The sequence below is a fragment of the Phaethon aethereus genome (genome assembly GCF_964289735.1).
Source record: "Phaethon aethereus genome assembly, chromosome: 3".
Taxonomy (NCBI): domain Eukaryota; kingdom Metazoa; phylum Chordata; class Aves; order Phaethontiformes; family Phaethontidae; genus Phaethon; species Phaethon aethereus.
This window is the reverse complement of record NC_138576.1, coordinates 56,015,479-56,042,484: the sequence shown is the minus strand read 5'-3', so window position 1 is coordinate 56,042,484 and position 27,006 is coordinate 56,015,479. Positions and strand designations below refer to the sequence as shown.

At 39.4% G+C, this 27,006-nt stretch overlaps 1 protein-coding gene across 1 annotated transcript in view; it reads right to left on the bottom strand.

Annotated features, from left to right (window-relative positions):
- LOC309404144 (dermatan-sulfate epimerase-like) overlaps positions 1–27,006 on the bottom strand; it is a gene marked incomplete at its 5' end in the record, with an annotated part of 201,936 nt that overhangs the window by 77,405 nt on the left and 97,525 nt on the right. Inside the window, 2 exons of the mRNA XM_081998527.1 lie at positions 16,821–16,918; positions 22,616–22,790. Of these exons, the coding sequence (XP_081854653.1) occupies positions 16,821–16,918; positions 22,616–22,790 (273 nt within the window). The remainder of the gene's footprint in view (positions 1–16,820; positions 16,919–22,615; positions 22,791–27,006) is intronic.

Genomic DNA, 27,006 nt, shown 5'->3' with positions numbered 1-27,006 from the left:
CTATCAGAAAATATAGAAACTGCCACTAATAGTTTAAAATCATAGATATGACAGGATATCAAACATAACAGAAAAGAATAAAGTATCAAAACAATCACAGTGGGTGGTCTTGTTCAGTAGTAAATAGACTTTGTTTTCCTGATACATTTTCTGCCTTATATTTTGTTTTCCTTTGCTTAAGAAAATGTTCAAGAAGCACCAAAAGACAATTTGGGACCTAACACCTATTTTAGCTTCAGAGAATCTCCCCTTTGAGACATATCTCTGTTCATGTATCATCAGTGAATCCCCACGGGGATTTTGCAATCTTATTGCAATAAGGAAGACTCTTAGATGCTTCTTTTATATTCTCTACTGTATTTGATACTATTACTGTCCTTTTTAGAGGGGAAAAAAAACCCCCAAACTTAAAAGATCGGGGTTGTGCAGTGCACCCTTGCCAACGAGCAATGCGCACATGGGTGTCCATCACTGAAAGACTTTATCAGAAAGTGCTATAGAAAGAAAATTGTTTGGAGTTGCGCTGGTAGTAATTAGGTGTCATTATGCCAAGGTACCGCTAAACAGGAGGAAAAGAACGTGAACGAGGCAACCTCTCCAGACCATGGGTGTGCTGGAATGCGGGCCAGCTGGGGATCAGGATGGCCAAGTCGCAGCTGGCTTCTCGAGCACGTGCCTTGCCTGAGAGGCATGGGGAGCCATGACCGAGTCTTTCCTTGGGAAGGGTGCTTGTCCTCAGGGTGCAGCAGGTGAAAAGCATCCTAATGCAGCTAATGTTTGGGAGATCGTGGTCGGCTGCACAGTGAGAGGATGCTGTACCCATGGTTTGGTCTGGATTAATCTGGCTTTTGGGACCGCATGTCACCAGTTCTGCCACAGATTTCCTACCTGACCTCAGGCACTTCTTATGTAAATAGAAGTCTTAAAGCTCCCATACATCAGAAGTCCTATGAATGTAAATATATTAAAGTTCACGAAGTTATTTCGGTACAGTGGCAACAATAGCTATTTAAGTGGCTCAGGAGGGCAAAGTGAGATGAAGATGCAGGAGGTAGAACTGGCGTTACGTAGACTCTGGGTAAGAGAACAAGTAACTGCACTGTGATGTGGCTCAGGCCATGAATGTGGAGATGAGGAATAGTGGGAAAACTTCTCCTGGGGGCCAGTGAAACTAAGAAATATTTTCATCTTCTTTCCATTGCTCTATGCCTGTTCTGCCCCTTTGCAGCTCCCGTCTATGTAGGGTTTGCACACTGAGCTCTCTGTTGAGACTTAGGACCTGTGGCGGATGGGGAGAGGGAAGAACAAGGCGTGTGCATGTGCCAGAAGACAGAGGGGTGATAGCAAGTTCAGTCTTGAGGTCTGGGGACAATTTCATGGCCCTGTGGACCAGAGTCATGGAAGAATTCAAAGGAGGGACAAAGCACATGACAGGATTAGAACAAATAGCAGAGATTTCAGATGCTTTTTAAGGTCCACTACGGGGCCTGGCGTGTCAGGGAACACCAGAATGAAAAAAGAATAAGAAACCCTTTTCCTATTAGATCTGTTGAGATATAGTAGAGCTTCATATTTAATAAACAAAATGAAAAACATTAGGAAATTAATGTTCTAACAGAGAGGAAAAGTTTTCACCTGTGAAACAGTCACTGTAAATCTCAGAACAACATAACTGGGCTGCAGATGGCAACGAAAAATTCAAACTATTGCTTTCTGGCAAAGTACATTTAGTTACTCTTTGATGTGAAGACTAACACGAAAGATTTGTAGTAATGAGTTTTTTTAAGAAATAGAAGAGAAATGATCCTGTGACACTTCCTACAATACTTTTCCAGTTCCTTATCTGTGCATTTCATGTGGTTTGCAAAACCACTTAGTGTCTATATGAAAATGCGCTTTACCTTGTTTCTCAGACCCAAGAGCATTATGCCAGATCTCTGCATGCAGGAATTTCACTGATAAAATCTCTCACTACTATTATTCCAGAAAAAAATAACCATCTTGGAAGGCTCAGCCTTAGTCTGGCAGTATCACAGAGACACCTGGGATCTGTGGACAGTAATAATATATAAAGTGGTTTCACAGCAGATCAGAATCAGGTTAGAACGAACATGTTTACTAATAAAGAGAAAAAGTCTTGGGGTCACTAATTCTACCTAGAAAAACATGCAAAATACATATGGAAGTTTAAGACATCTGGAGTCCAAGTGAATAATAATGAAAGACTGAAGGACAAAGAAAGTGAGGAAAAAGATGGCACATCACTTTTACCTTTTCCTGAGCTTTCAGTTTGCACGAAGTAACCCCCTTCTGAACATCAGCTGCAGGGTACTTGTTACTCATCTAAACAATGCAGTGTCCCACGATCGCTCGCCAGACAAGAAATGCCCAGTTTTGTGTTCGCTGACCTTTTATTTTCCCTGTATTGGGTGGGAGAGGCAGAGCTCCTCCTGAACTAGTTAGTTCTCTACCCACCCAAAATTTCCCCCATGTGCAAAAAATCCACACCTACTGTTTGTTGCAGCTCTCCTCTGCCACTTAGCACTTTGCAGTTCTCATGGGTCCTTCATAAACATTAGGTAAGCCTTGGTATTTACAAACTGGGAAACTGAGGCAGAGATTCAGTGTCTTATCAAAGTGAACCATATCTCAGCGCAGGCTTTCATCATGATTCCTCCTCATGTTCTCATCTCATTTCTAGGGCTTCCTAACCAGCTTCAATAGCTACTTGCTTCCAACAGTGGATCTGCAGTACAAAAATCAACATGTGCTTTTCTGTGAAAAACAATTCTACAGGCTAACCTTAATAAAAGCTTGACATTCTGGAAGAACACACAAGAGAACTCTAAAGCTCCTTAATGAAAACCAGCACATACAGATTCGTGGAAACTATGCTGAAGGGAAGCTTTCTGCAGTGGTTGCCAGTCCTCATTCTGCCAGGAATGTACCATACACAACCGTCTATTTTTGCTCTACTACAAACTGCCGCAATCTCAATTTCTAAATTAATTACAAATCAAATTACAAGGTAACTCTTTATGAGGTTCTCTGTCTAAACATCTACTTATTTTTGAATCCTACAGAAGAAAATAATTACACAGAGAACAGAAAAGGATAAAACCCCCAACTTCTATCATGTAGTGCGTACACATCTGTGATCTATGTCAAAGAATGTTTTTTCCCTGCAAAGTCATACTGGTAAGTCCCCCATGACATAGGTAGTCTTTCTTTCTTCCAGAGATTCCCTGTGGATTTTGACAGCTGTTTAAGAACTATAATGTGAAGTTATTTCTCACAGGTTTGTAGTGAATCTTAGTGGAGTGGTAAAGTTTATGAACTTGTATTGATCCATCCCACAGGCAGCCAGACCTTGGCTGCTGTAGACGTAGGATTAGACCTGCAGAGATCACAGCTTTCTGCTGAGCAGGTAGCCTGGTTCCATTCAGTTGCTAAAATATGGAGGCTTAGAGACAATTTGAGATGCCCTAAGGTCCTCCACCACCTTCCCAGTCTGAGCTGGGAAGGCTTGGATCTTCCATAGGTCCTGTGCTACTTCTGCAAGACCTGTTGCGTTTCTTGGGGCTCTCAATTAGCACTGAAGGCCTATAATTAGGCAATGAGTGCATCCTGGCTGGAATTCATGCAGATTGCAGAAACATAATGTAAAGGCTCTACAACAAGAAGCAGAGACAATGCATTTCACAGCACTGAGTCAGTGGGGCCAATGTGCTCTGCAGCTGTACAGCCCTCCACTGACCATGTTCGTCACCTGCAATGGGAGTCAGCTGAGGAATACCAAATGACAGATAGAGACAGTAGCTTCTATACACTGTGGTTTCAGTATCCATTCCTGGTACTTCTTTATTTCAAAATAGATCTCTGTGATTTTTGACATATGGCATCACCCTTACAAGATCATTGTGAGTCAGCTTTGTTTAAGGGAGACGCTTGCAACTCCATGTAAAAAATTAGCTTCTGAAAACTATCCATTTCTCTGATATAGGTTTGGCAAGATGAGAAGACAGGTTTTGAACTAAGCTACCAAGGGTGTTACATCCTACTTATAAACAGCAGTAGAGTCTGGTAATGATCTGCATGAGTTAATAAGCTTTCCAGTGGGACCTTTATTATTCCGTGGACAAAATAAAATGTCTGTTTAACCATCTTATACTAAAAATGCACAAAACAGATCAAAAGGAAATATGCATTCTCTTATGCCAAAACAGCTGCTGACTTGTGCATGGTTTGTTTCGCGAGTGTTCCTTTCAGTTACTTCCAGTTTAGCTCTTCCCTCCCAGTCATGGAGGGGAAACACTCTTATGTGTGCTGGGAAATAGGATGAAGGTGAAAAGAAATATTTCATATAACCCAAAGCAATATTAAAAAAACCCTTCTACTCTAGAATTCTGGATATTGAATTACCTGTATAAATAATTGTTAGACATTCTTTAGGTATTATGTTATACTAGTCTGAGCTCCCATGTATTCAATGTAAAGGAGCCACAAACTACTTGATCATTACAATGACATCTTAATGTTCTTTTTCATAAATTAAATTAAGTGAGCTTACATGTCCCTCAGATGCAATTGCTTAGCCAACCCTTCCAAACTTTCAGCATTTCTATAGAAGTATAAACATGAGAACAGAACGTATTATTTCAGAACAGGTGCTACTAATAGTGCAACGAGAGTTAGTGTTGCAAGTCTTACTCATGTGTGGAAGTTGTGCATTTGCTTTTGTCTTCCACACAGAACTGGGTCTTCACATTCAGTGTGGAACCCTCCGTAAATCCCAAGTCTTTTTCAGCATTACACATTGTCAGAGTATTATCACACAATAAATGTGATCTATGTTGAGTGCTGACTGCTTTGCTTCTAAATCTTGCATAGCATTTGGCTGTCTTTTCTCAGAGATTATGGAGGAAAAAATCATCTCCTCTTAATAATCTTTTCATGTATTGGAGGAGAATTCCCTTAAGCCAGACAAGTCTGTTTGCTGAACACAGTTTTGTCTGGAATACAAGCCGGTCATTTAGGTATTTTGGCTTTGGTTTTGAAAACACAGACTAGGACACGGCAGCTGACATTCTGTGGAAACTCACTACAGAGGGAGGATGGGGTTGACAAGCCCTCAGCAGCTCATTCTGCTGTAAAAACAAGCTGCATTTTTGGGGTGAATTTGGCTTCCTAAGTGTGGGTGCTTTTGCGCCTTTTCTCGCGGGTACCACAGGTACAATCCAGATCAGACTGCATCATGGTTCCATTCTCTGCTACTATCCTGAAATAATAGAAAATAAATAGCAACACCAGAAGGTAATCACGAAACTATGATTGAGGTTTTTCTATAGATCTTTTACGGACCTCCCAGTCACCTGGTGTCTGTGTTTAAATGCAATTATATGTAGCTGCTCATTTAACTCATTTCATCTGCAGTTTATACAGTTGCTAAATGTTGTTAAAACAACTGTTACTTTTAAATCCTGATGTCACCTCTTTGACAACCATACTTAAAGCATCATCATGACATATATTTTGCAACCTGTTTCACAGAAATAGGTTATTTGATAAACAACTTCTAAATACATGGGCTTGGAAATCTTAAAATAATTCACCATATTAAGAAGGCATTTGACATGCTTCTCTATGAAGAAACTTTCTTCCATTAAAATCAAACATAAACATGACCTGATTATTAACAACCAAATTTAAGAAATCATTGGTATGGAACTGTCTTCCAAATCAAACAACTACTCTAGCTTGTTGCTTTCAATAATTTGAAATAATTATTGAATAATTATTGAATAATTTGACTAATTTCAGTATAGAACACATAAAGTTTGTAGGTCCAATTCCTTGAACTTATAAAGGATATATCACCGAACCATAAAAAGTAAATCCAGCAGAATTAATTGCAATTATGTTATCTTAACTTCCCCATTATAATAAATCCTTGGAAACTCACTAAAAGGATTTTCACAGTCAAGTCTCCCATGGAGTCCTTATGCAAACTTAGTTTACAGCTCTTCACTGCTTCTGGATGCGGACAATAGAAATCTTAGTTAAGTACGCAGATTCGCCAGAGATATGATTATGGGTAAGTCATTCAATCTCTAGGTTCCTTGGCTTTAACACAAAAGCCAGTGCTTTTGTTTTTCTAGCATTTTGTTTATCTGGTCTGCCTGGCTCCTTGAAGACAGAGACTGACGCTTACCATGTGCTTGCATAATACTTTAAAGAACTGGGGTTTGAGTTTTATCTAGGCCTTGAATATAATGTAATATAATCAACAATTAGGATTTTGCATTAGTGTTAGTTACTGTACTCCTTTTGAAAATGAAATTATTTGAAAATGAAATTATACTTTCCATACACAAAGAATTCTGGTTTTGGAGTACTTGGCAATTACGCTAAACATGTTTTTCAGTTTTAACAAAAGGAATATTGTTGATATCATGCTTTTGAAAGCAGCAGCTTTAGCTTTCTTTGAACTAGCTTCATGTAATATTCTTATCAGCTTTGTGCCAAACACGGCATTTTATATCAAAGGTAATCAGCTAAAGCAACCCCTGCTGTCTTTATGCAGAAGCACGTTGCAATTTTTCACTGTTTTGATTTTTTGATGAATAACTTCTTATTCCTTTTATCCTCTGAGGTACTTTGAACACTATGCAAACATATAAAGAACTTGGCTTGACACACTTTAATTTTTTCTTTTAAAGAAGGATAGGCATTGAAGAATGCATCCACAGTTCAGCATTCATCTTGATACTCAGAAACAAAGAGGTGTCATACTTCAAAGACTTCAATTTTTTTCTATTTTTTTTTAATAAACAAGGAGTTGTTTGTGAACATTGGAAATATGGGGCCTATCTTCCTATGAAGTTGTGTCTTGCATTTGGATTCACTGAATGTCAAATAGGGTGCAAAGTCTCATGGATGGTCTTCTGGAAGCTGGGTCATTTGTGGCCAGGCTCTCCTGGATGTATACTCCGGTATCTAATCAGGGGTAAGTTTACACTGCAGCCCTTCTCGGAGTTGGCAGTGACAGACCCATTTTTTGCTCTCTAGCCTGTAGAGGCTGTAATATCTCTGAGAATACCAGGCCACACTCAAATGTGATTGAAATTGCTACTACTGATAGAGTTTTGCAGTAGGGGTTGGGCAAAAATTCCTACTAACACAAGCCATGTGATTGCATAAGCCTCAATGTTTAGGAAAATGGATTAAATGTTAAAGAATTAGCCTCTGACCTGCTAGTTCCTCTGGCTAATATGGTTGAGCCATAAACCACAGGAGCTCAAGAAGCAGCACCCAACCAATTTCCAATGGCTGGCTCAGATGATAACCAGGTACCTCCCATGCCAGTTAGGAGGGGCCATCAGCTGAAATCCCAGCGCTTGGCCCATGCTCCAGGTTTACAGTGAATTGCCGTGGTCAGGCCAGCACTGTGCCCGCTTGGTAGAAACAGAAGCTGAGCTTGGCCACTCAACCTCTAGCTTCTGATGTGCTGCAAAATGCCCAAGTGAAACCCGTCATCAGCGAGAATGTGTATAGATGCCATGACAATCTGGCCTCACAACACTTCCGAAGCAAATACCACTAAATCCCGTTCCAAAAAAACCAGAACAAAACAAAACCAGTCCATTCCTCTTCCTAGGAGAAAGGAATGGCTTCCCTGCTCTGATTGCCAAGAAGGATGTACTGTAAGGGAAAGTTTGGCTTTCTGTGGGAAAGGTAGCTTTCTTAGGCTATCACACAGTCTAACTACTGCAGAGTGGCAACTTGCAGAAATTACACCAGTTTAACTGTGTCACTGTATGAGTAGATACATGTACCATCAGTGTGAACTGTGGCCCCTTGCATCATTTCACAAAAGGGTTATAAATGATACACTGACAATTAGTAATAAAATGTACCTCCTCAATTTCTAATTTGTTATCTCTGCAATAGAACCAAAATGTTCAAAACACTTGTTTTCATGAGGCAATAACCATCAAATATGGTAGCCAAGGACTTTGAAAACTATCAGAAAAAAGTGAAGATTTATGCTAATGTTTTGCTATCTTCTGTTAAAAATGTATTGTGTCTGTGACTTCAACGGTCTGCTCTGCAAAAGGATGTGTGTATGTGCTGGCCCAACTAATTTTGCTTTTTGCATCTGTTTTAAATGCTTTCAGATAGACCACTGTACTGAACAAAACAAAAAAAAAACCAAAACACTGTAAAAAACAAAATCCAGACTGTTATTATCAACTAAGACTATATTTATCAAACATGAAATAAAATTTAACTGTTAGAAAAGAGGTCCTTAACTACAGTCTCCCATCTTACCTATCCCTGGCTTAATTACAAACGTTGATGACACGATAGGAAATGATCACCTCTATTCACAAATTATTCCCAAACCGTTGATTTCAAACTACACATAGGTACTATCCAGCAAACTTTAAAAAGATTAATTGGAAAATCCCTTTGATTACAAGGTAACATACGCTGATTTTTTTAAGTGTTTGTATATAGCACATAAATAATATTGGGAAACCCGTAGTCCCTGAGACAGCTGTTTAAACTGTCAGAAAAAAGTCTGTTGAGTGGCTGATATCTGTGCAAATGCAGTACACAAAGTGGAATAGTTTCAGGCTAAGATCATTTAAACAAAGGATGGGAGGTGAAACAGTCAGCCAAGAAATCTAACGTAGGTTTTTGGAAACACCCTCTGAGCTTCTTTGGTGGATGATTATTAACTGTGTGAAAACAAACCCTGTTACATCAGATTAAATTTGTTTGTATGTCAGTGTCAGCCTTACTGGCCTATCCTAGCCTGCTTTTCAGAAAGTGGAATCAGGCATTGACCATGCTGCCAAAGAGGCTGTCAGCCGAAGGAATCATCTTTATAAGGCATTTCCATAATCCTTATTGGTTTTCATAACAAAAAATATTTTTTTTAATTCTATGTATTTTTATTCTATTCAGGTTCTATTACTGAATATGAAGATCTTTCTACATCATCATCCATACCAAGTAGTTGCTTAAAAAAGCTGCCTCCTCTTTCTTCAGAAATGATGGATAAAATGAAAAAATCTAGCTGACGTAAAAGTAGGGAATTATTTCTCACTGGTGGCTTGGGTGATATAGAGCCAGATACTTTACCCCTTAAAACAGCAGACCTCCTACTGCCAGCTACATACAGAACCTGTTTCTTATATTAAAGAATTAGGAGACTCTTGATGTTAACGTCATGACCTCATGAGGTACAAAAAGATCTAGTTTTGAACACTGGAATACAAAATATGATTATTTATTAGTTACAACCCTTCTTCTTCATTCCTAAATAGCCAGGAAATACATGAAAAACAGTACCAATACACTATAAAAAATTGCTAAACATGATTTCCTTGAAAGAATTGCATTGCTTTCACAGACTATATGGCACTGTGGGATGTTATGACAACAGAAAGGCAGTCATTTTAGAAGACCTATAGGAAACAGTTATGGACTTTATTCCTCCTGAATAATGCAGTCCATAGTCAGTGCAACCTTTACATGCTACTCTGTCACAAGTATCAAACATGCATTACTATGTGGCCTCGTGTTATAGAACATTTCCAGACAGGCTGATATGAAGAGGCACCATCTCCAGAAGAACGGCAGCAAGCACAGCTGCATTAAATAAAGAAACATCCTGAGTCACCGGGGCAATAGATAACACAGGTGTCCTTTGCCGATTGTGGTGTTATTCTGGTTGTGTCGTCTAGAAGTGGGAGAAGAGGACCTTTGAGGGCCTCCCTGTCCAAGACCTCCTAAGCCTAGAGAGCCCCAGGAGGGCAGTGCCGCATCCCTTGCTGCGGCTGGAGGGCAAGCTGGAAGCGCCAGTCCATGCAGTACATGGGTAAATCAGCTTAAGCTAACATTTTGACACATTAGACTTACTCCAAAAGCCCTCCTTGAGGCAATGGTAGAAGGCAGAAAGCAAAGACTCGAAACTCAGAACCCCCCTCAGAGTGAAATCCCTTTCCTCTGTGTGTTTACGTGTGCTGCTCTCCTCTTACTCTGCCTCTTCCCATGCTCTCCCTTCCCATCACTGGGCTCCCCCAGCCTCCCTCTGATCCATCCGTGTCTCACACACATGCCCTTGTGCATCCCTGCATTTAGGTCAGGAGATTTTCCTTCCCCCCATCTCCCCTGCTGCTCGTGGAGGGAGCAGTGGGCGTCCGAGCTTCAGTGTTCAGTGATAAGGATGTACCAGGGATCCACGTCAAATGATGGAAGAAAAACCCTTATTTCATCCCAGCAATGACCTGTGGCTGGAGGAGTTCAGCGCAGACCAAATCTGTGGAAAGTATGACAGTCTTTGCAGATGGAGGATCACAACCTATACATTTGGGAAGAATGCAAAGATGCAGCAAGAGACCAGGTTCCTATTGGGAGAGTGAGCTCTCCGCCAAATATCAAGTCTCTGGGTGAAAACACCAACAATTGTGCTGTTGTATCTGTGACGAACTAAAGTTTAAATCTAAAACTATTTTTAAATTAAAATTTGAATGTACATTTAAATATGAAGGTCTAATGATCTAAAGCAAGACAAGATTGATAAGAAGAGATGATTGGAACAAATAACATCGCCAGAAAGAGAGGACAAGCTCTCTTGAGTTTTAACCTTACAGGTTGATGTAAAAGGAAAAATAAAAATTTTTCTTATCAAGGTAGCCTTCACTGTAGAAGTAGCAATTGAGAAACCTATTAGGTAGCAATTATAGTAACTGAGCTGTATTGTAGACTCAATTCAATGTGTTTTGTTTGAAAATTTAGTCAGAATTTTCTAGAGATGTCATTTATGATCCAAATGAGTGAATAATGCAAGGTTATTTAAATAATATATTCCCATGTATTGGTACAGTATCATCCGTTTCAAAATTTCCACATTTTTAACAGATAATCTACAGTTTTACTAAACATCTGTCCTGGTTTCAACCAGGATAGAGCTCGTTTTCTTCACAGAAGCTGGTGTGAGGCTGTGTTTTGGTTTTGGGATGAGAAACTGTCGATAACGTGCTGATATTTTGGGTTGTTGCTGAGCAGTCAAGGACAGTCCAGCTTCTCGTGATGGCCTGCCCGCGAGCAGGCTGGGGGTGCACGGGGAGCTGGGAGGGGACACAGCCGGGACAGCTGACCCAGGCTGGCCAAAGGGATATTCCCTACCATACGACGTCATGCCCAGTACATAAACTGGAGTTGGCCGGGGTGCGGGAATCGCTGCTCAGGGACGGGCTGTCGATCGCCAGGTGGTGAGCAATTGCTGTATTGGGCATCACTTGTTCTTATACATTCCTTTGTTGGTATTATCATTGTTGTTATCACTGTTATTTCCTTCTCTCTTGCTGTCCCATTAAACTGTGTTTATCTCAACCCATGAGGTTTTTTCCCAATTCTCTCCCCCGTCCCGCTGGGGGAGAGGGAGTGCGCGAGCGGCTGCGTGGTGTTTAGTTGCCGGCTGGAGCTAAACCACAACACTTCTTATAAAATTTGCTGTGTGATATTTTGGTGTTCTTCTGGGAGTAAAGACAGAACTTTCAAATAAAAAGAATGACATAAAAAGAAGTTATATGGCTTACACATTTAACTTCCAGGAAAATCAAGGCACTCCCTTCCTCATCCCACTCCTCAGGCCTAAAAGGCCTTAGAATATAAATGCATAAAAATAGTTATATAGGATCACCCCTGATTCTCCACCCAGTTCTGTATCCCATCTCTGGCAACAGGCAATCCCAGATCTCACAGAAGATCACAGAAGAAAACTTAAATAGCAGACATGGGATCACCTCCTTCTTCTGAAGTCTTGCAGCCTTCAGTCTAGAAGTAGATCTTTTTATATCCTGTCTCCTTATTTTCTTTTCGAATTGGTCCTTTCAGTTTATAGTATTTTCCTGTATTTTTAAAAGGCTAGAGAGGAATGACTGAGGGAGGAAAAAAGCTTCTGCAGTGAGTTGTTAAAATGGCAGTTACCAGAGATGTGTAAAAAATGGAGGACTAAAAGAGTTTCCTAAATTGGGGGCTACATCATGTAGCAGAGGCACAACACCCTGGAGAGAGATTCAAGTGCAGGAATAAGGCACAGTGGGAAGTGCAATTGAACCCTCGTTGCCACAACCCCCTTTCAGGTAGTTCTAGAGAGCGATAAGGTCTCCCCTCAGCCTCCTCTTCTCCAGACTAAACCACCCCAGTTCCCCCAGCCGCTCCTCATAAGACGTGTGCTCCAGACCCCTCACCAGCTTTGTTGCCCTTCTCTGGACACGCTCGAGCACCTCAACATCCTTCTTGTAGTGAGGGGCCCAAAACTGAACACAGGATTCAAGGTGTGGCCTCACCAGTGCCGAGTACAGGAGCACAATCACTTCCCTACTCCTGCTGGCCACACTAGTTCTGATACAGGCCAGGACGCTGTTGGCCTTCTTGGCCACCTGGGCACACTGCCGGCTCATATTCAGCCGGCTGTCAACCAGCACCCCCAGGTCCCTTTCCACCGGGCTGCTCTCCAGCCACTCCTCCCCAAGCCTGTAGCAGTGCATGGGGTTGTTGTGACCGAAGTGCAGGACCCAGCACTTGGCCTTATTAAACCTCATACAGTTGGCCTCTGCCCATCGATCCAGCCTGTCCAGATCCCTCCGCAGAGCCCTCCTACCCTCCAGCAGATCAACACTCCCACCCAACTTGGTGTCATCTGCAAACTTACTGAGGGAGCACTCGATCCCCTCATCCAGATCATCAATAAAGATATTGAACAAGACCGGCCCCAGAACCGAGCCCTGGGGAACACCGCTTGTGACCGGCCGCCAGCCAGATTTAACGCCGTTCACCACAACTCTCTGGGCTCGGCCATCCAGCCAGTTCTTTACCCAGCGAAGAGTAAACCTGTCTAAGCCACAAGCTGCCAATTTCTCCAGGAGAATGCGGTGGGAGATGCTGTCAAAGGCTTTAGTAAAGTCCAGGTAGACAACGTCCACAGTACATATATGTATGAAGATATACATACACTCTTAAATATGCGTTGTACATTCAGACACTGAACAATCAGCAACACATTTTCAGTTTATCAAAAAAAAACCCAGAAAAAAAAGACAGTAACTGTTCCTGAGCAGGAAAGAAAAGATATAATAGTCTTGTTTAGGACCAAGTGAGAATTCCCTATGCATGTAGACTTATAGAAGGCTTTCAGGGAATTTCGGGTTACCTTCAGCATTTCTATTTTAATTTTGCATTCTAAAAAATATATTGGACAATGATCAGAACTGTCAGTCAGGCTAGTAATTTGACAGATAGTAACAAGAGATGTGATAAAGGGAAAGCTCTGCTGTCAAATGTTCCAGAAATCTTGGTGTACTGCAGATTATCAAATGAGTCATAACTGTATTTGCTATTAATATTCCTTCAAGTCCTTCATGGAATGATATAATATTTTAAGCTGGATGAAGCTGTTGAAAGCAAAGAAAATCCTACATTCTCAACACAGGATTTACACAAATATTTTTGACCTTATCCTTAGATCCAATAGCTCAAGATACTACTATTACTTTCAGAAACCATTTAAAGAATTTCCCTGTGTAAAAGAAAATGTAACCTTGTGAACAACAAGTAAATTATGGGGTATTCGTATTATTGGTGTCGAGGTTTTTTTCTATAGCGCTGTTCTCATAAACTATGTGCTTTGCACTGCATAAGGTACACCTAACTTTTACCAGGTAAAAATAAATGTAACTGTTACAAAACCTGGGAAGATATGTATAAACTGTTCCTCCATTTAACAGTATGGTACTTCGAAAGAAAATTATGTAGACTAAATAATTAATTATTGTGCTTTTCAGTGTCCCTGTTCAATATAAAGTAGTCATACAATTCTTTTAAGGTTTCAAACAGTGTTTTGGTTGCTTTAAATGATGCATGTCTTGAAACTCAGATGAAGCAGTGATTCATTTTTAACTGGGCAATTAAAATAATTTTTCATGGTTCCTAAGTGGATTAGTTCTAAAATTCCTAAGTTCTAAAATTACTTGTCTACTGAAAAAACATTTTTGCCAAGCAGTTATCAAATATCACATTTCTAGACAATGCCTTCTTTGTCATCTTGTCCTGTTTCTCATCCTCCTTCAAATGTTTACTGAACAAAATCACCTTTTTGAAATTATTCACTAAAAAGAATTTATCCTTCTCTTTAGTAAACTTCAAAACCTTTCCCTTAGTAAATCTGCAGCAAAAAATCCTGTTACGTATAAGTAAAATTTAGCTCCAGTACACAATGCAACACTTGGGGTGTTTGAAATTAAGAACGCATTCCTCATTTTGTGCTTTAAGTTCATTTATAAGACAATTCCCTTGGAATAGAAGGGAATACACTATTAGGAATTTATTGTAATTCAGACCCACTGATGGATGGAAGAACACGGCTGAAACTCAGCCTTGGAGAGATGGATAGGATTGATAAGCAGTTACTTCAGTTCATTTTCTGCAACAAATTTCTTCATGAAACAAGTTTTGTTTCACTTACTGGAGCTTTTTGCCCTAAATTACACTAAAAAAGTTTACTCTTTGTGCTTTAAGAAAATATTTACTATGATGTCCACCTCTAGATTTTTTTCCTATTTCAAAGCAAAAATAAGGAAATTTTATCCACCTTGATATATTAGGTCCAGTGCTCTCAGAGAAGAGAGGGTCTGAAGCACAGTGGCTAAACTCTTCTTCTGCCCACAATCTATAGTGGCAAAAGGAAGACAGAAAATAGAAATGGAACTTTTGAATTTTCAGTGGTTCTGATATGAAAGAAAGCCTTAAAAAAATTCTGGAAGCTGGAAAACCACCCCTCACCAATGTACTAGAAGCTCCACTGTATGCTGTTTCAGAAATGAACTCTGTTCCTTGGTATATGCTGTGACTGGGTGAAACTATCAGTGCCTACCCTAAAGCTATGTGTTTGTTTTGAGGAACACAGAGGGAGGGCGGCAAAATATACATTATAAAAATATATTATTGTTTTGGACATTTTCTCATATAACTGCTGCTATTTTGATGATTTAAACTTCACATACTCTTAAACAAGCTATTCACTACTTCGAAACATGTCTCTCAAAACATGTCCTATGTGTATAATTCTTCGCTTTGAATGTTCTGTTTGGTCTTTCGGAAGAAACCAGTTACTGTCAATCAAATACAAATACGTTAAAAAAACATCCACTCACAGGCTAGTAGTTTCAGCAAATTATTTATCTGATGATTGCTTTAGTTATGTTTGTGTCCCTTCTCTGTCTAGATAGTGAGGCCTCCAGAACATAAACTACATTTTATTCTGTATTAATAAGGTATTCATGATTCATGCAATGAGTGATGAACCCTCACTTGAGCCTCTTTGCAATGCCAAAATGTAAAGTGAATGAAAACCAGTAAGTCAGTAAGAGGACTCCAGGGAATTCTGTTCCTATTTGAACACATGAGAAAGAAACAGCTTCATGAAAATTGGTACTTACAGCCTAATAATATGATTAAGATAAAGCTACACAATACCTCTCAAAGGAGACAGCAATTTCAAGTCTTTTCCCCTTGTTCTGCCCTGGTTTGCAAAAAAACCCCTTGTTGAAACATCTTTGTGTTTTCTGGCTGTCTATTAAATTTACTGAAACTGGCCAACATGTTCAGAAGTTGCAGGCTGGATTACTGACAGAGGGACACAGCAGGATTTCCTTAGGAAAGTCAGGCTAATCTGATTGTTTAAAAAATATCCAAAGTGAATTGCATTTTATTTTCAGTTTGCATTATATGAAACTAAATAAATGATTGCAGAACTCAGCCTTTTTAATCCTTTATGTTTTTGCTCCCCCCCCATGTCATATAAATAGCTTCAGTTTCCCTTCTGAGTTTATTTTTTCTCAGATTGTCAACTTGGCCATTTCCTACTTGAACAAATACTTTAAAAATCACCTTTAAGATATTTCTTACTTATTTTCCTATATAAATTGGTGAAACATTAAAATGCAATTTCAATATATATTTCCACTGCTCATTTTAGTTTTACTGTAAAAATTCCACAGGCAAAATTTCTTTTGGGCTGAAACAGCTGACTTTCCTGTCATAAAATGCTAAAATACAGTTCAATATATGCTGACTTATGCTATTTTGGATATAACATTAATTTTCAGGTAGCACTTAATCATAAGGGTATTCACCAAAATGCGGAAAAATTAACTGTCTTCAGCCATGTTACTATTGTTATTTGTAGTTCAATGAACACTGTTCTTATAAATCTCTTTTGTTACAACCTTAATTACCTAATGGACAACATTGCCAAATGTTTCAGACTACTTTAATTAAATTAAGTGAGTACAGGGGCACTTCCTTTTTGCCTACTCTGTCATTATTTAGCCAAAGTACACACATTTAATACTGTCAGATTTCCATCATAAATAATTTCCTTCAGCCTTGCAATTTTATTTGTACCATTCTTTGAATTTCCTTTAAATTCTTAAAATATTTCTTCTATGTTTTTTCCCAGAACTAAATTTCATTTTCTGTGTATGAACTTGTCAGCACAATAAAGGAAAGGATTCTTACTTTTTCATTAATGATGCAATATCTGAGCCCAAATGCCATTTTTAATTGCTGTTGCAGCTCTGCCTTTTCATCATCCTCAGAACTGTAATTCTTAATTTCTCAGTGCTCCTCTGTTTTAAGAGAATTTTTTACTAATATCTCTAGAGGAGTCTTGTGTAGAGTCCTTTTTTTTTTTTTTGGTGGGGCAGAGGTAAGCAGATGAGAAGGGAGTCACAACTGCAACTTACCAAGAGTTCGGAAGGGTCTTTGGTTTGGAGTATGGGAGAAGAAACCAGGTTTCAAAGCATTTGTGATCACAATGTCAAAATACTCTTCAAAATCATTCCTAGAAAGTAAAGGAAATTAAATTAGCTAAACTAATGAATTAGCCAAGATGCCATTAAATACTCTTTAAGACTTAAGAAAAACACTTCTTTTTTTCCAATGCTTGTTCAGTGTCACTACTGCCCTTCTTTTCCTGAGGCTGTGAAAAGTGAGAAGACAACTGGCTGAGAACCTACAGTACTGTACCTTCAGGACCACTCATTATTTGTAAAAAGATGTTCCTTGGCCGAGGGAGTTTTTAAAACATGTAGGAGAACATGTAACGGATGACACATTTAAATCTCAGGTGCTAGCATATGCATAGACATGTATAGAGAGGTGTAACTGAGGGATTTTCTTTATAAAGCAGAATACCTGAAGTCAAGTGATGGACGTAGGAAGTAACTGAAGACTGAAGACACTTAAACGCAGGTGCTTATATTGCTGGTATCCGTACTGTACGTATACACAGGCCTAATGGGTGTCTAAGATGCCACTATCGTCAAGAGAGACCTAATTAATACAGCCAATTCTAAAGGGTGATTTTACATACCCTAAAGCTGAAGTATCAGTTTGTTAGCTGAACTCTTTCTTCAGACTCCACTGGCTGCTCTGACTAAAGCCCTGCTGGTTGCAGGGAGGTTAGACATGGGCTCACAAAGCACCTACCAAGTACGAGTCTTAACCTGCCAGATGAACCACACCACTAAATTAATATTTTTCAAAGATAATTAGGGCCATGAAAATACAGATCAACATCTGAACTGTGGAAATCCCACCTATTTAAATGGGATTGAATGTTTGAGCATGGTATATAAGTGGAACTTTTTTGTATTAGGTATTTTGAGAGACCTGTATGCAAGTCAGTAACATCACGAAGCCAATAGGAAAAAGAGGCAAGCTCGGGAAACATTCATGCCACCAGTCCTACCGTGAGATGGACTATTTCTAGAGGTGCCACTTATTTCTACTCTAGCAAGGGTCGTCTGTACTTTAAGGAATCTGTTAAATCTTGCTTATTATATCATCAGGCTGGAAACTGTAGCAAAATACAATAAAGCCTACCTACAAGTTTTAAAGTTACTAAAATATAGAATTATATTATATTTAAGCAGACAAATTCTGCTTAAAGAGTGGTTAGTTTTTATTACGGGGAAACATAAACATACATAAACAAAAAAGTACTGTGACACGTATTTTATTTTAGTAGAAATGTTTCATTGCTTAGGTGACTGTATTGCCTATAATATCTGAAAAATGGTGGATAATCTTGCATGGAACAAAGAATTCCCAGATGGCAAGTCCAGGATGGGTACAGGTGTTAAAATGTTATCAACAAGAGAAGTTTACTGGAAGAAAACCAGCTAACCATGTCATTTTCAAATAATCTACAATTTCCCATGGGACTGAGATATCCTAACTAAAAACCTGAATGCTCTCCCTATAAGCTTATATTCAAGCCCTTATTTTGTGCTCTAAATTACATTCCAGCTTTAAAATAGAGTGTCTTTAAATTTCCTTCCTCTAATGAAATTTTAGGTTTTTTCTCCACTTGTGACCACATGTAAAGCTCTACCATTTTAAAAGAACCAGTACCAAATAAGAAAATGGTGTGTTTTAAAAATTAGCTTCCGTGTAGAAGACTCCAGAAGTTGAGCAAAGAGGCACGGCTCTTCAGTCCTTGGGGTGGAAAGTCCTGATAGAAGTAAACTTTTCAAATTAGCATTTGGTGCAGATAATTCTTCCATGGATAAGTTAAACTTGAACTTTCAAAAGAAAGCCACCATTTCAGAGCACAATGAAGACTTGTGGGAACAGTGGCAAGCGCTTTGTGTAAAAAATTTGAAACAATGAACGAAGTTTTCAGAAGATTCGGTTAACTTTCTATTGATTTGTTGAAAAAAAAGCTATGTTTTGTGTGGAGAGGTGTTATCTGTGACCTTTTTTGAATCATAGTAAATCGAAGTACGAAGCTACTGATTTTATGAGAGCCTGTACCTTGTGTTGCATTACTACGTAACATTGTAAGTGATAAAACCTGTTCCAGTTACTGCTTGTGCTTGGCATTGTGGCCTGTGGTTACAGTAAATGGCTAAGACAAAGGGTAGGATGTATTTCACATAACTTCAGCCATCTAAAAGTTGCTTTCTGAATTCACAGCTAGTGGTCTACCCCACAGACAGAGTCAATGGAGAAACATCCACATTCCTAGAAGGCAATTCATCCCACTTATTTCAGACATAATTCTATGGTACACAATGAATTGCCAAGGATGATGCCCAGTGTTTTCTTTCCACTAACCACAGAGGGAATCAAAATGACCAGCTTCAAAAAATTCCTAGCTTTCAGGTGGCTAACACTCATGAAAAAGTGTGGTTGAGCCTGGCCTAATGCCAGGTGCCCGCCAAAGCTGCTCTATCACTCCCCTCCTCAGCTGGACAGAGGAGAGAAAAATATAATGAGAAGCTTATGGGTCGAGATAAGGACAGGAAGAGATCAGGCAGCAATTACCCTCACAGGCAAAATAGATTCGACTTGGGGAAAAATTAATTTAATTTATTATCAGTCAAATCGGAGTAGAGATAATGAGAACTAAAGCCAAATCTTAAAAACACCTTTCTCCCACCCCTTCCTTCTTCCCAGGTTCAACTTTGCTCCCAATATCTCTACCTCCTCTCCCACAGCAGCACAGGGGGACGGGGAATTGGGGTTGTGGTCGGTTCATCACACGTTGTCTCTGCCGCTCCTTCCTACTCACAGTCTTCACCTGCTCCAGTGTGGGGTCCCTCCACGGGAGACAGTCCTCCAAGAACATCTCCAGCGTGGGTCCTTCCCACGGGCTGCAGTTCTTCACAAACTGCTCCAGCCTGGGTCCCCCCATGGGTGCCGTCCTTCAGGAACAGACTGCTCCAGCCTGGGTCCCCCGTGGGGTCACAAGTCCTGCCAGCAACCCTGCTCCAGCTGGGGCTCCTCTCTCCATGGGGCCACAGGTCCTGCCAGGAGCCTGCTCCAGCGTGGGCTGCTTGTGGGGTCACAGTCTCCTTCAGGCATCCCCCTGCTCCAGCGTGGGGTCCTGCCCGGGCTGCAGGTGGAGATCTGCTCCCCCGTGGAGCTCCATGGCTGCAGGGGCACAGCTGGCCTCACCGTGGTCTTCCCCAGGGGCTGCAGGGGAATCTCTGCTCCACCACCTGGACCACCTCCTGCCCTTCCTGCTTCAGTGATCTTGGTGTCTGCAGAGTTGTTTTCTCTGACATATTCTCACTCCTCTCTCTGACTGTTGATGTTTAGCAGGAGGTTTTTCCCCGTCTTAACTATGTGATCCCAGAGGCCCTACCACCATCACTGATGGGGCTTGGCCTGGCCAGTAGCAGGTCTGTCTTGGAGCCAGCTGGCGTTGGCTCTGTCGGACACAGGGGAAGCTTCTAGCAATTTCTTGCAGAAGCCACCCCTGCAACCCCCACTGCTACCAAAACCTTGCTACACAAACCCAATACAAAAGGTGAAATGACACTCGGCTTCAGTGACTATGTGATGATTGACTTGTCTTTAGGTGTGCTCCTGCCAACGCTTAAACATTCAGTTAACTTGACATGTATTCTCATGGTAGGTAAGCCTGAAAAGTCACACCATGATGTTGCTACTTGTGTGAATGAAATCACACTTACTCCTGTATGTTTACATGCCTTATAGAGTGATCCCAGCAATATGTGTGTGCTGGGAAATGGTTCTAATTTTACTTCAAAATGAGTTTTTCTCTTAGACTTCTTCTCCCCTTACTAAAATTTCTTTCAGTCAAAGACAACTTGGTCAGATGAACACATCTGGGATAGTTTGCTCTTGAAGTGGTACATTATACACTTAAGCATGAATTTCACAGCACTGACTTTATGTGAACGATAATTTTTTAGCCAAAAAAGAACTTCAATAAAGTGCAAGAAAGTTAACAGTTACAAGGTAAGGATATTAGGAGTAAGAGGCTATAACTTCACACACATCTCCCTCTGCTTTTTGTCTTTATCCTTAGGGTTTTTTTGATATTATACTCTACAGTACTGAACTTCTCAGTATGATATTGATCAGTTGAAAGTAGGGAAAGAAATTAATAAAGGACTACACAGATTTAATTCATAAGGGTTGATGTCAAGAATAAAACGCAGTTAGCCTCGTCAAATTAAAGTTAAGGGCAGAGATAATAGGTGTGAACATAGACTATATTCTAGTATCACAAAATGCAGCATGGGCATGTAGAGACTTACTGTCTGATGTAAGAGGCATGGAACAAACAAAAGCAGTACAAAGTTTAGAATTATTTTCAGGAAAAGAATACAGTAAGGTCTAATGGACAGTGGAGTACTCAGTTCTCCAGAAGATGTCTTGAAGCCACATTGCATGAGTCACTGGAAAATATGATTGTAAATAAACAGTGTAAAACATCCTACACTTATGTGGAAAGGGAGAGTGATCCAGTCTCCTTCTAGCTGAATAGCTCTTCTCTGCCTTTTGAAAGGCAACCAACCCTCTCTGCTGTTTTGCTTACTGTCTTCCAGTAGAATGTCTACAGCTGCCTTAAACAGATAAAACAGTATCCACCAAGGAACAGAAAGCCAAAATCATTACATGTGGCCAAGAATTTAGTTTAATACCAAATTTTCATTCAGAAAACAACTAGACAGATCTACACAAAAGAGTTCATTCACAGGCATCTTACTCATAAGGAGAATTGCTTTTTGTGAGGAGGTATAATGAGCAATTATAATGTTCATGCAAGGCAGTGAGCACTGGCACAGCTGATGCTCCATTTAGCTTTTAGCCCAGAGAGTACAAAAGAGAAGTGATACTGGCAAGACTGGTTTTGGTAGCTCTGTTTTTCACCTTACCTGTGGTTTTCTTAGAGTGAAAGAAAACCATTTTCTATTCACTCTGCTGTGCCCTTGCAGACCCAGATAGCCAAGGTTGGCTTGCATTGTACTACTTTGTTCCTTTGATTCATTTATTGAATAGTCTCACCACGTCACCCACCTAGCTATTTGCATCACTGATTAATTCCTTTCTAAGGGTGCTGGTGATGGTTCTGCTGCGTTTCACTGAATTTGATTTGACCAGTCATGTTCTTAACATTACAGCTAAAAAAGAGCTGTTGACATCAGCAACTGCAATCTCAACCAATTGCCAAGTGCAATCAACTTGGCAAAAATGCCTGTTTTATCTTTTCTGCTGTGATCTGTAAATGCACATTTCTCACGCACAAGCATCTCTTGGAAGCCATCATTGTGAAGTATTTGTAACTTTTTCCATGCAGATATACTGCAAAGAAATGAAATATTACTACTACTTGCACTCACCACTGGAGAAGCACAGAAAGGAAGAGGATTGAATAAGACAGTCTAGCCAATACTTATGATAAAATTGGGATTCAAATGATGTCCTTAATTGGGTGGTGGCCTGAAAGATATTCTCTGTCATCTTCAATCTGATCTGTTGTCCAAAAAAGATGCAGGATATGTGTGCTGTGGGTCAGATGATAACAGCTCACAGGCTCATAGATGGACTACTTTCTCTCGAGTTCCCTGTTACACTGTACTAGAGAAGAGTAATACCAGAAACCTCTGATCAAAATAATCCATAACACATAAAGAAACTCAAATTAACTTCCCTATAGCTCAGGCTTATCTCCAGTTGCTCTCTGGCAGATATAATTTGAAATGGACATTGCACTTACCCAAGAATATGTTCACACAGGAGCCTGCAATAGTCACTGTGAGAACTAGTAATTAATAGCAGAATCTTCCCAGCACTCTTCAGTTGTTTCAGCCACTTTTTTACAGACTCGGGACATCTTTGTAAATATTTGTCTGGATGATTTTTCACTTCTGGGAAATACATCCCACAGTCTTCTAAAAAATTAAAACATAATTATGTATTATCCAATCCTACTCACAAACCACTTAATCCACACAACAAATACCCTTTTATGTGCAAACAATAAAATTCTAAAAAGGTGAAACAAAGTTTAACATTTTCCCTGGGTTGTAATTCAATATAAACCAAAAACCCAATCAAACCAAGAGGATACACTGTAGCAGAAAAAAAGTTTGTATGACTTTCCTCTTTTATTATGGAATTTTCACAGTTATTTTATTTGATGTTCTTTTTCTCAGAAGAGCAAACAATACATAAATCACAGCGTATAGTCTTACACAGCAGATAATTACTTCCTGTCACCTTTGCTCAATTTTTGGATATTCAGTTTGTGATTTTAAAATGAGTTTAATGTTCAGAAAATGGTAAGGACCTGAAATTCTCAAGAACATCTGTTCAATTCAAACTTTGGACACTTTAGCATTGTCTGATCAATAACATCCATTTTAATATTTTTCCAGTTTTCACAACTAGCACTTTATCTAATGGCTGATAAAACAAACTGGCAAAGATGCACAGGTATGTTGAACACTAGGAACAGATAAAACAACCCCACCTAATTCCAATTCCAACATCAATAATGCTCTTTTTGCTGAATAGAACAGCAACAGAGTATCGCAAAAATGCTTGGAATGTAAGACTTTCCCCACATTCAAGATTTCCCCCAAGGTTCAGCTGGACAGGGTGCTGTGCCATCTTGTCTAGACTGTGCTGTTGCCAAGAAAGTTTGGACCATATGATCTTTGAGGTCCCTCCCAACCTGGTATTCTATGATTCTATGATTTTAAGAAGCATGTAATAACACTAAGTTGGTAAAAAGTTACCTATTCATTAAAGTCACCAATAAATATTTACTTTGCTATAACCCATAGCTGCTTTACCGAAATGTCAAATTGACATTAAATTTACCTTTTTTGATCATTCCTATGATCTATGACTACATATTTCCCCTGTGCTCAAACCCTCTACAACCAAAAATGTCAAGCTAGTTAAAGGTCTAAAAAGAAATATAATAATTGTAGAGACAGAAATGATACCAAGTATTTGGCTCTCAGTCTGCATGTGTTATGGTATAATGAACATCATCATAGAAGATTATTTTTCTTCCAGCATTTGTTCTATATGCAACTGTCTGTGGTCAACTTTGCTGAATGATTTAATAAATCCCAGACATTACTTAGCCTTCTGGTATGTGAGTAATGCTATTCTCTAGTTTGAAAAAATAAGATTTAAACCACTTGAACTTTAGCTATTTAATGAAAGAGAACATGTATGTTTGAAACAGTAGTATCAAAGAAAGACTGAAAGATGCTGGGTGCTAAACATAACACTATTTCATAAATTACACATTCAAACATCTTCATATGGCAGGAAAAAAAAGTCTCCCAAAAGACGTTTCAAATTGGCTGTTATGACTGCAACTAGACAGGAGGCAAACATGTCTTATTCTGTACTGTGACTGGACTCATTCCTTTCCAAAAGCTACAGGGTGGACTACTATATCTGAGGAAAGTCTCAAAAAAAATCTCCCAACTCATAACCAGGTCACTCTTCCAGTCCTTCACAGTATTTAGGTGAGGCTGCGTTAACAGCCTGTACCAGGGGAATATGAGCATGTTCCTGCAGCCAGCATTATGGGATGCCACAATGTTTGCTTTGAGAGCCAGCCAAGACCAATGATTTTTTTGATTAAATGAAGTGGATTTACAAAAGGTTTCCTGTAGTGTTTCCCCCACCTCTTTCCCGGGGTGTGAATATTGTTTGGGGTGAGCAAGACAGGTTCTAGGAACAGAAGCGGCATTATTTTTTTCAGTATTATCATTAGTAATTTTATTTCATATGCTATGCTATGACAATTTTTCTTCTTTGCTGCTTTGGAAAATGTACAACTACGTGAGAATGAAGGGGGACACAAACAAAGCAGGCTTGGCATTAGCTCTCACAGGTTCAAACAACTAGAGATGACAAAGTTCATTTATACATACAGTGATCTATCACTGTTTTTATCCTAAGGTAAAAGATCTGTTTTATATGAACTTTACTGTTGGACTTTCTTTGTTTCTCCTTATCAAATGCCTCCCATGCTCTGTCGACCATTCGTTGATGAGCAACTAATTTAAAGACTTCAAGTAAATTTAATCAACACTGTCTTCTTTGCCCATACTCGGTGCTATGTGATAGATCTGTGATACCAGGCCTTTGAATTACATCTGCAGTGGAAAAGGTCAATAACTCTGGATTCAACATATGAGCTGAAAGAGAGTCTTATTCTAGTTTTCTATCTAGACCCTTAAGCCCAACTGTTAATTGCAAACAAACAATGAATCAGTCCTTGACAGTGGGATCTGAAGTTTGCCTCTGGGCTGTTTGCCATATCAGGCAGAGATACCTTAGAAGAATCCTCATTAAAGCATACTCTACTGTAATTAGGCCAACATGGCCCAGGAAAGTAGAGTTTAACTTAATTCCTAACATACTATTGCATCTGGTTGGATACCTGTACTCATACCTGTAAAGGAGCTTAACCACCAAAGCCTGCAAGATTTTATTGAAAGCCAAATAAACAAAAGCTGAAAACCTTGCTCATTATCCCAGGCCAAGAGCCAGTTTTGAGGAAGACAGCAGAGTCACAGGTACCTTGTTGGCGAAAAGAGTTGTGGAAGTTTTATCATGTTATGGAGAAAGAGCATCATGTCAAGACTTCACAATCAAATGGAATGATTTGACAGTGAGAAATCAAGCATTTTTTCCAAGGGCATATATTACCACTATGCCACATGCTGCACTTTGTCTTTCTAAAGCAGAAAAACCATAAAAAGAATAAGAAAACTCTATCGAGCAAAGAGTCAGTGAGAAATCAGAAAAGAACTAATTTTACAAGAGCCAACAGAGGACAGGTGAAAGTGAGTTAATGGTAACAAGAGTGATTTTATGCAACTATTGTACAGTTCTGTTCTTGAAAAACAAAAAAACGATTCTTCAGACAAACACCATTCTTGAGAAATAAGAAATGTCTCTAGCGTGCAGTACCTTCCTGATAACACTTATGGACCATCCAAGTTTCAAAACACTCTTAAAATTTGAACTATAAACACTTCACTTTAGAGAAGCTTTCCAGGTCCACAAATTCACTGTATCAAAATGGGGGACTTCTGGTCACCACCAGATCTACAACTGACAGTTTGCTATCTATACACTGCTTAAAATAAAATCTCTACATTTTTATCTCCTGTTTTATGAATATCACTTAACACTTAAGATAAAGCTATATGAACATTGGCAGTGGGAACACTTTCTCAAAATACAAGAAGCATTTCATAAAAGAAAAGGAAACAAGAAGACTGTCACAATCAACATAACAATCAACATATTTGCCCCCTGTGATTTTATGAGAAAACTTAACCCAATGATGTGGAGCAGGAAAGCAAATGTCTAAGCATTTTATGCATAGCTTTGTAATTTATTACATGTATGTTGCCATGGAGCAAATGCAGTTTTTCCACTTGCATTCTTGTTACTAAACAACTTGGAGTTTATCTGAAATCTCTGCAATACAGCCTGGGATAGCAAATTAGCAACTAGCCTCTGTAGGGATTTATAATCATCTTCCAAATACACTTTCAAAAGTAATAATTACCTTTGCAGTCCATTAAGTATCCTTTCAGAAAAATATACTTCTTTTTTAAGCAGATGATAAAAATATAAGCAACTAAAATGAGCTGTCTAGAACTGCCACATATTAAAGTCCTGCCAGAGCCTCTTATCAGATCTACATCCTGTTGTATTTTCAAAGCAATATAATTTCATCTATGTATATTATCAGAGGTTCCCTTAGTGTCCAGTTTGGGGTTTGTTCTTTCTTGTCTCATCTGACATTGTAATTTGATCAAGATGTTCTTTGCATCGTCTTGCCTTACAGTTTAATTGCTTGTAATACAGCTGCGATAGCAAGTGTGATGGGAATTATGTATAGCTGGAAATGAAAAACCCCCAGACCAAACTCAGAAAGAGCCTATCGAACGTTTGCCGTGACTGGCAAAAGTCCTCCAGCACAGACAATAATCCAGTCTTTAATCCAACTGCCCTCCTCTATCTACTACAGTCACAAAATTACTTTACTGAAGTATGCAGTTTGGTGTTCTAATAGAATACCTCTATTTGGGGAAAAAATAATTGTGGATTTCTCCTGTG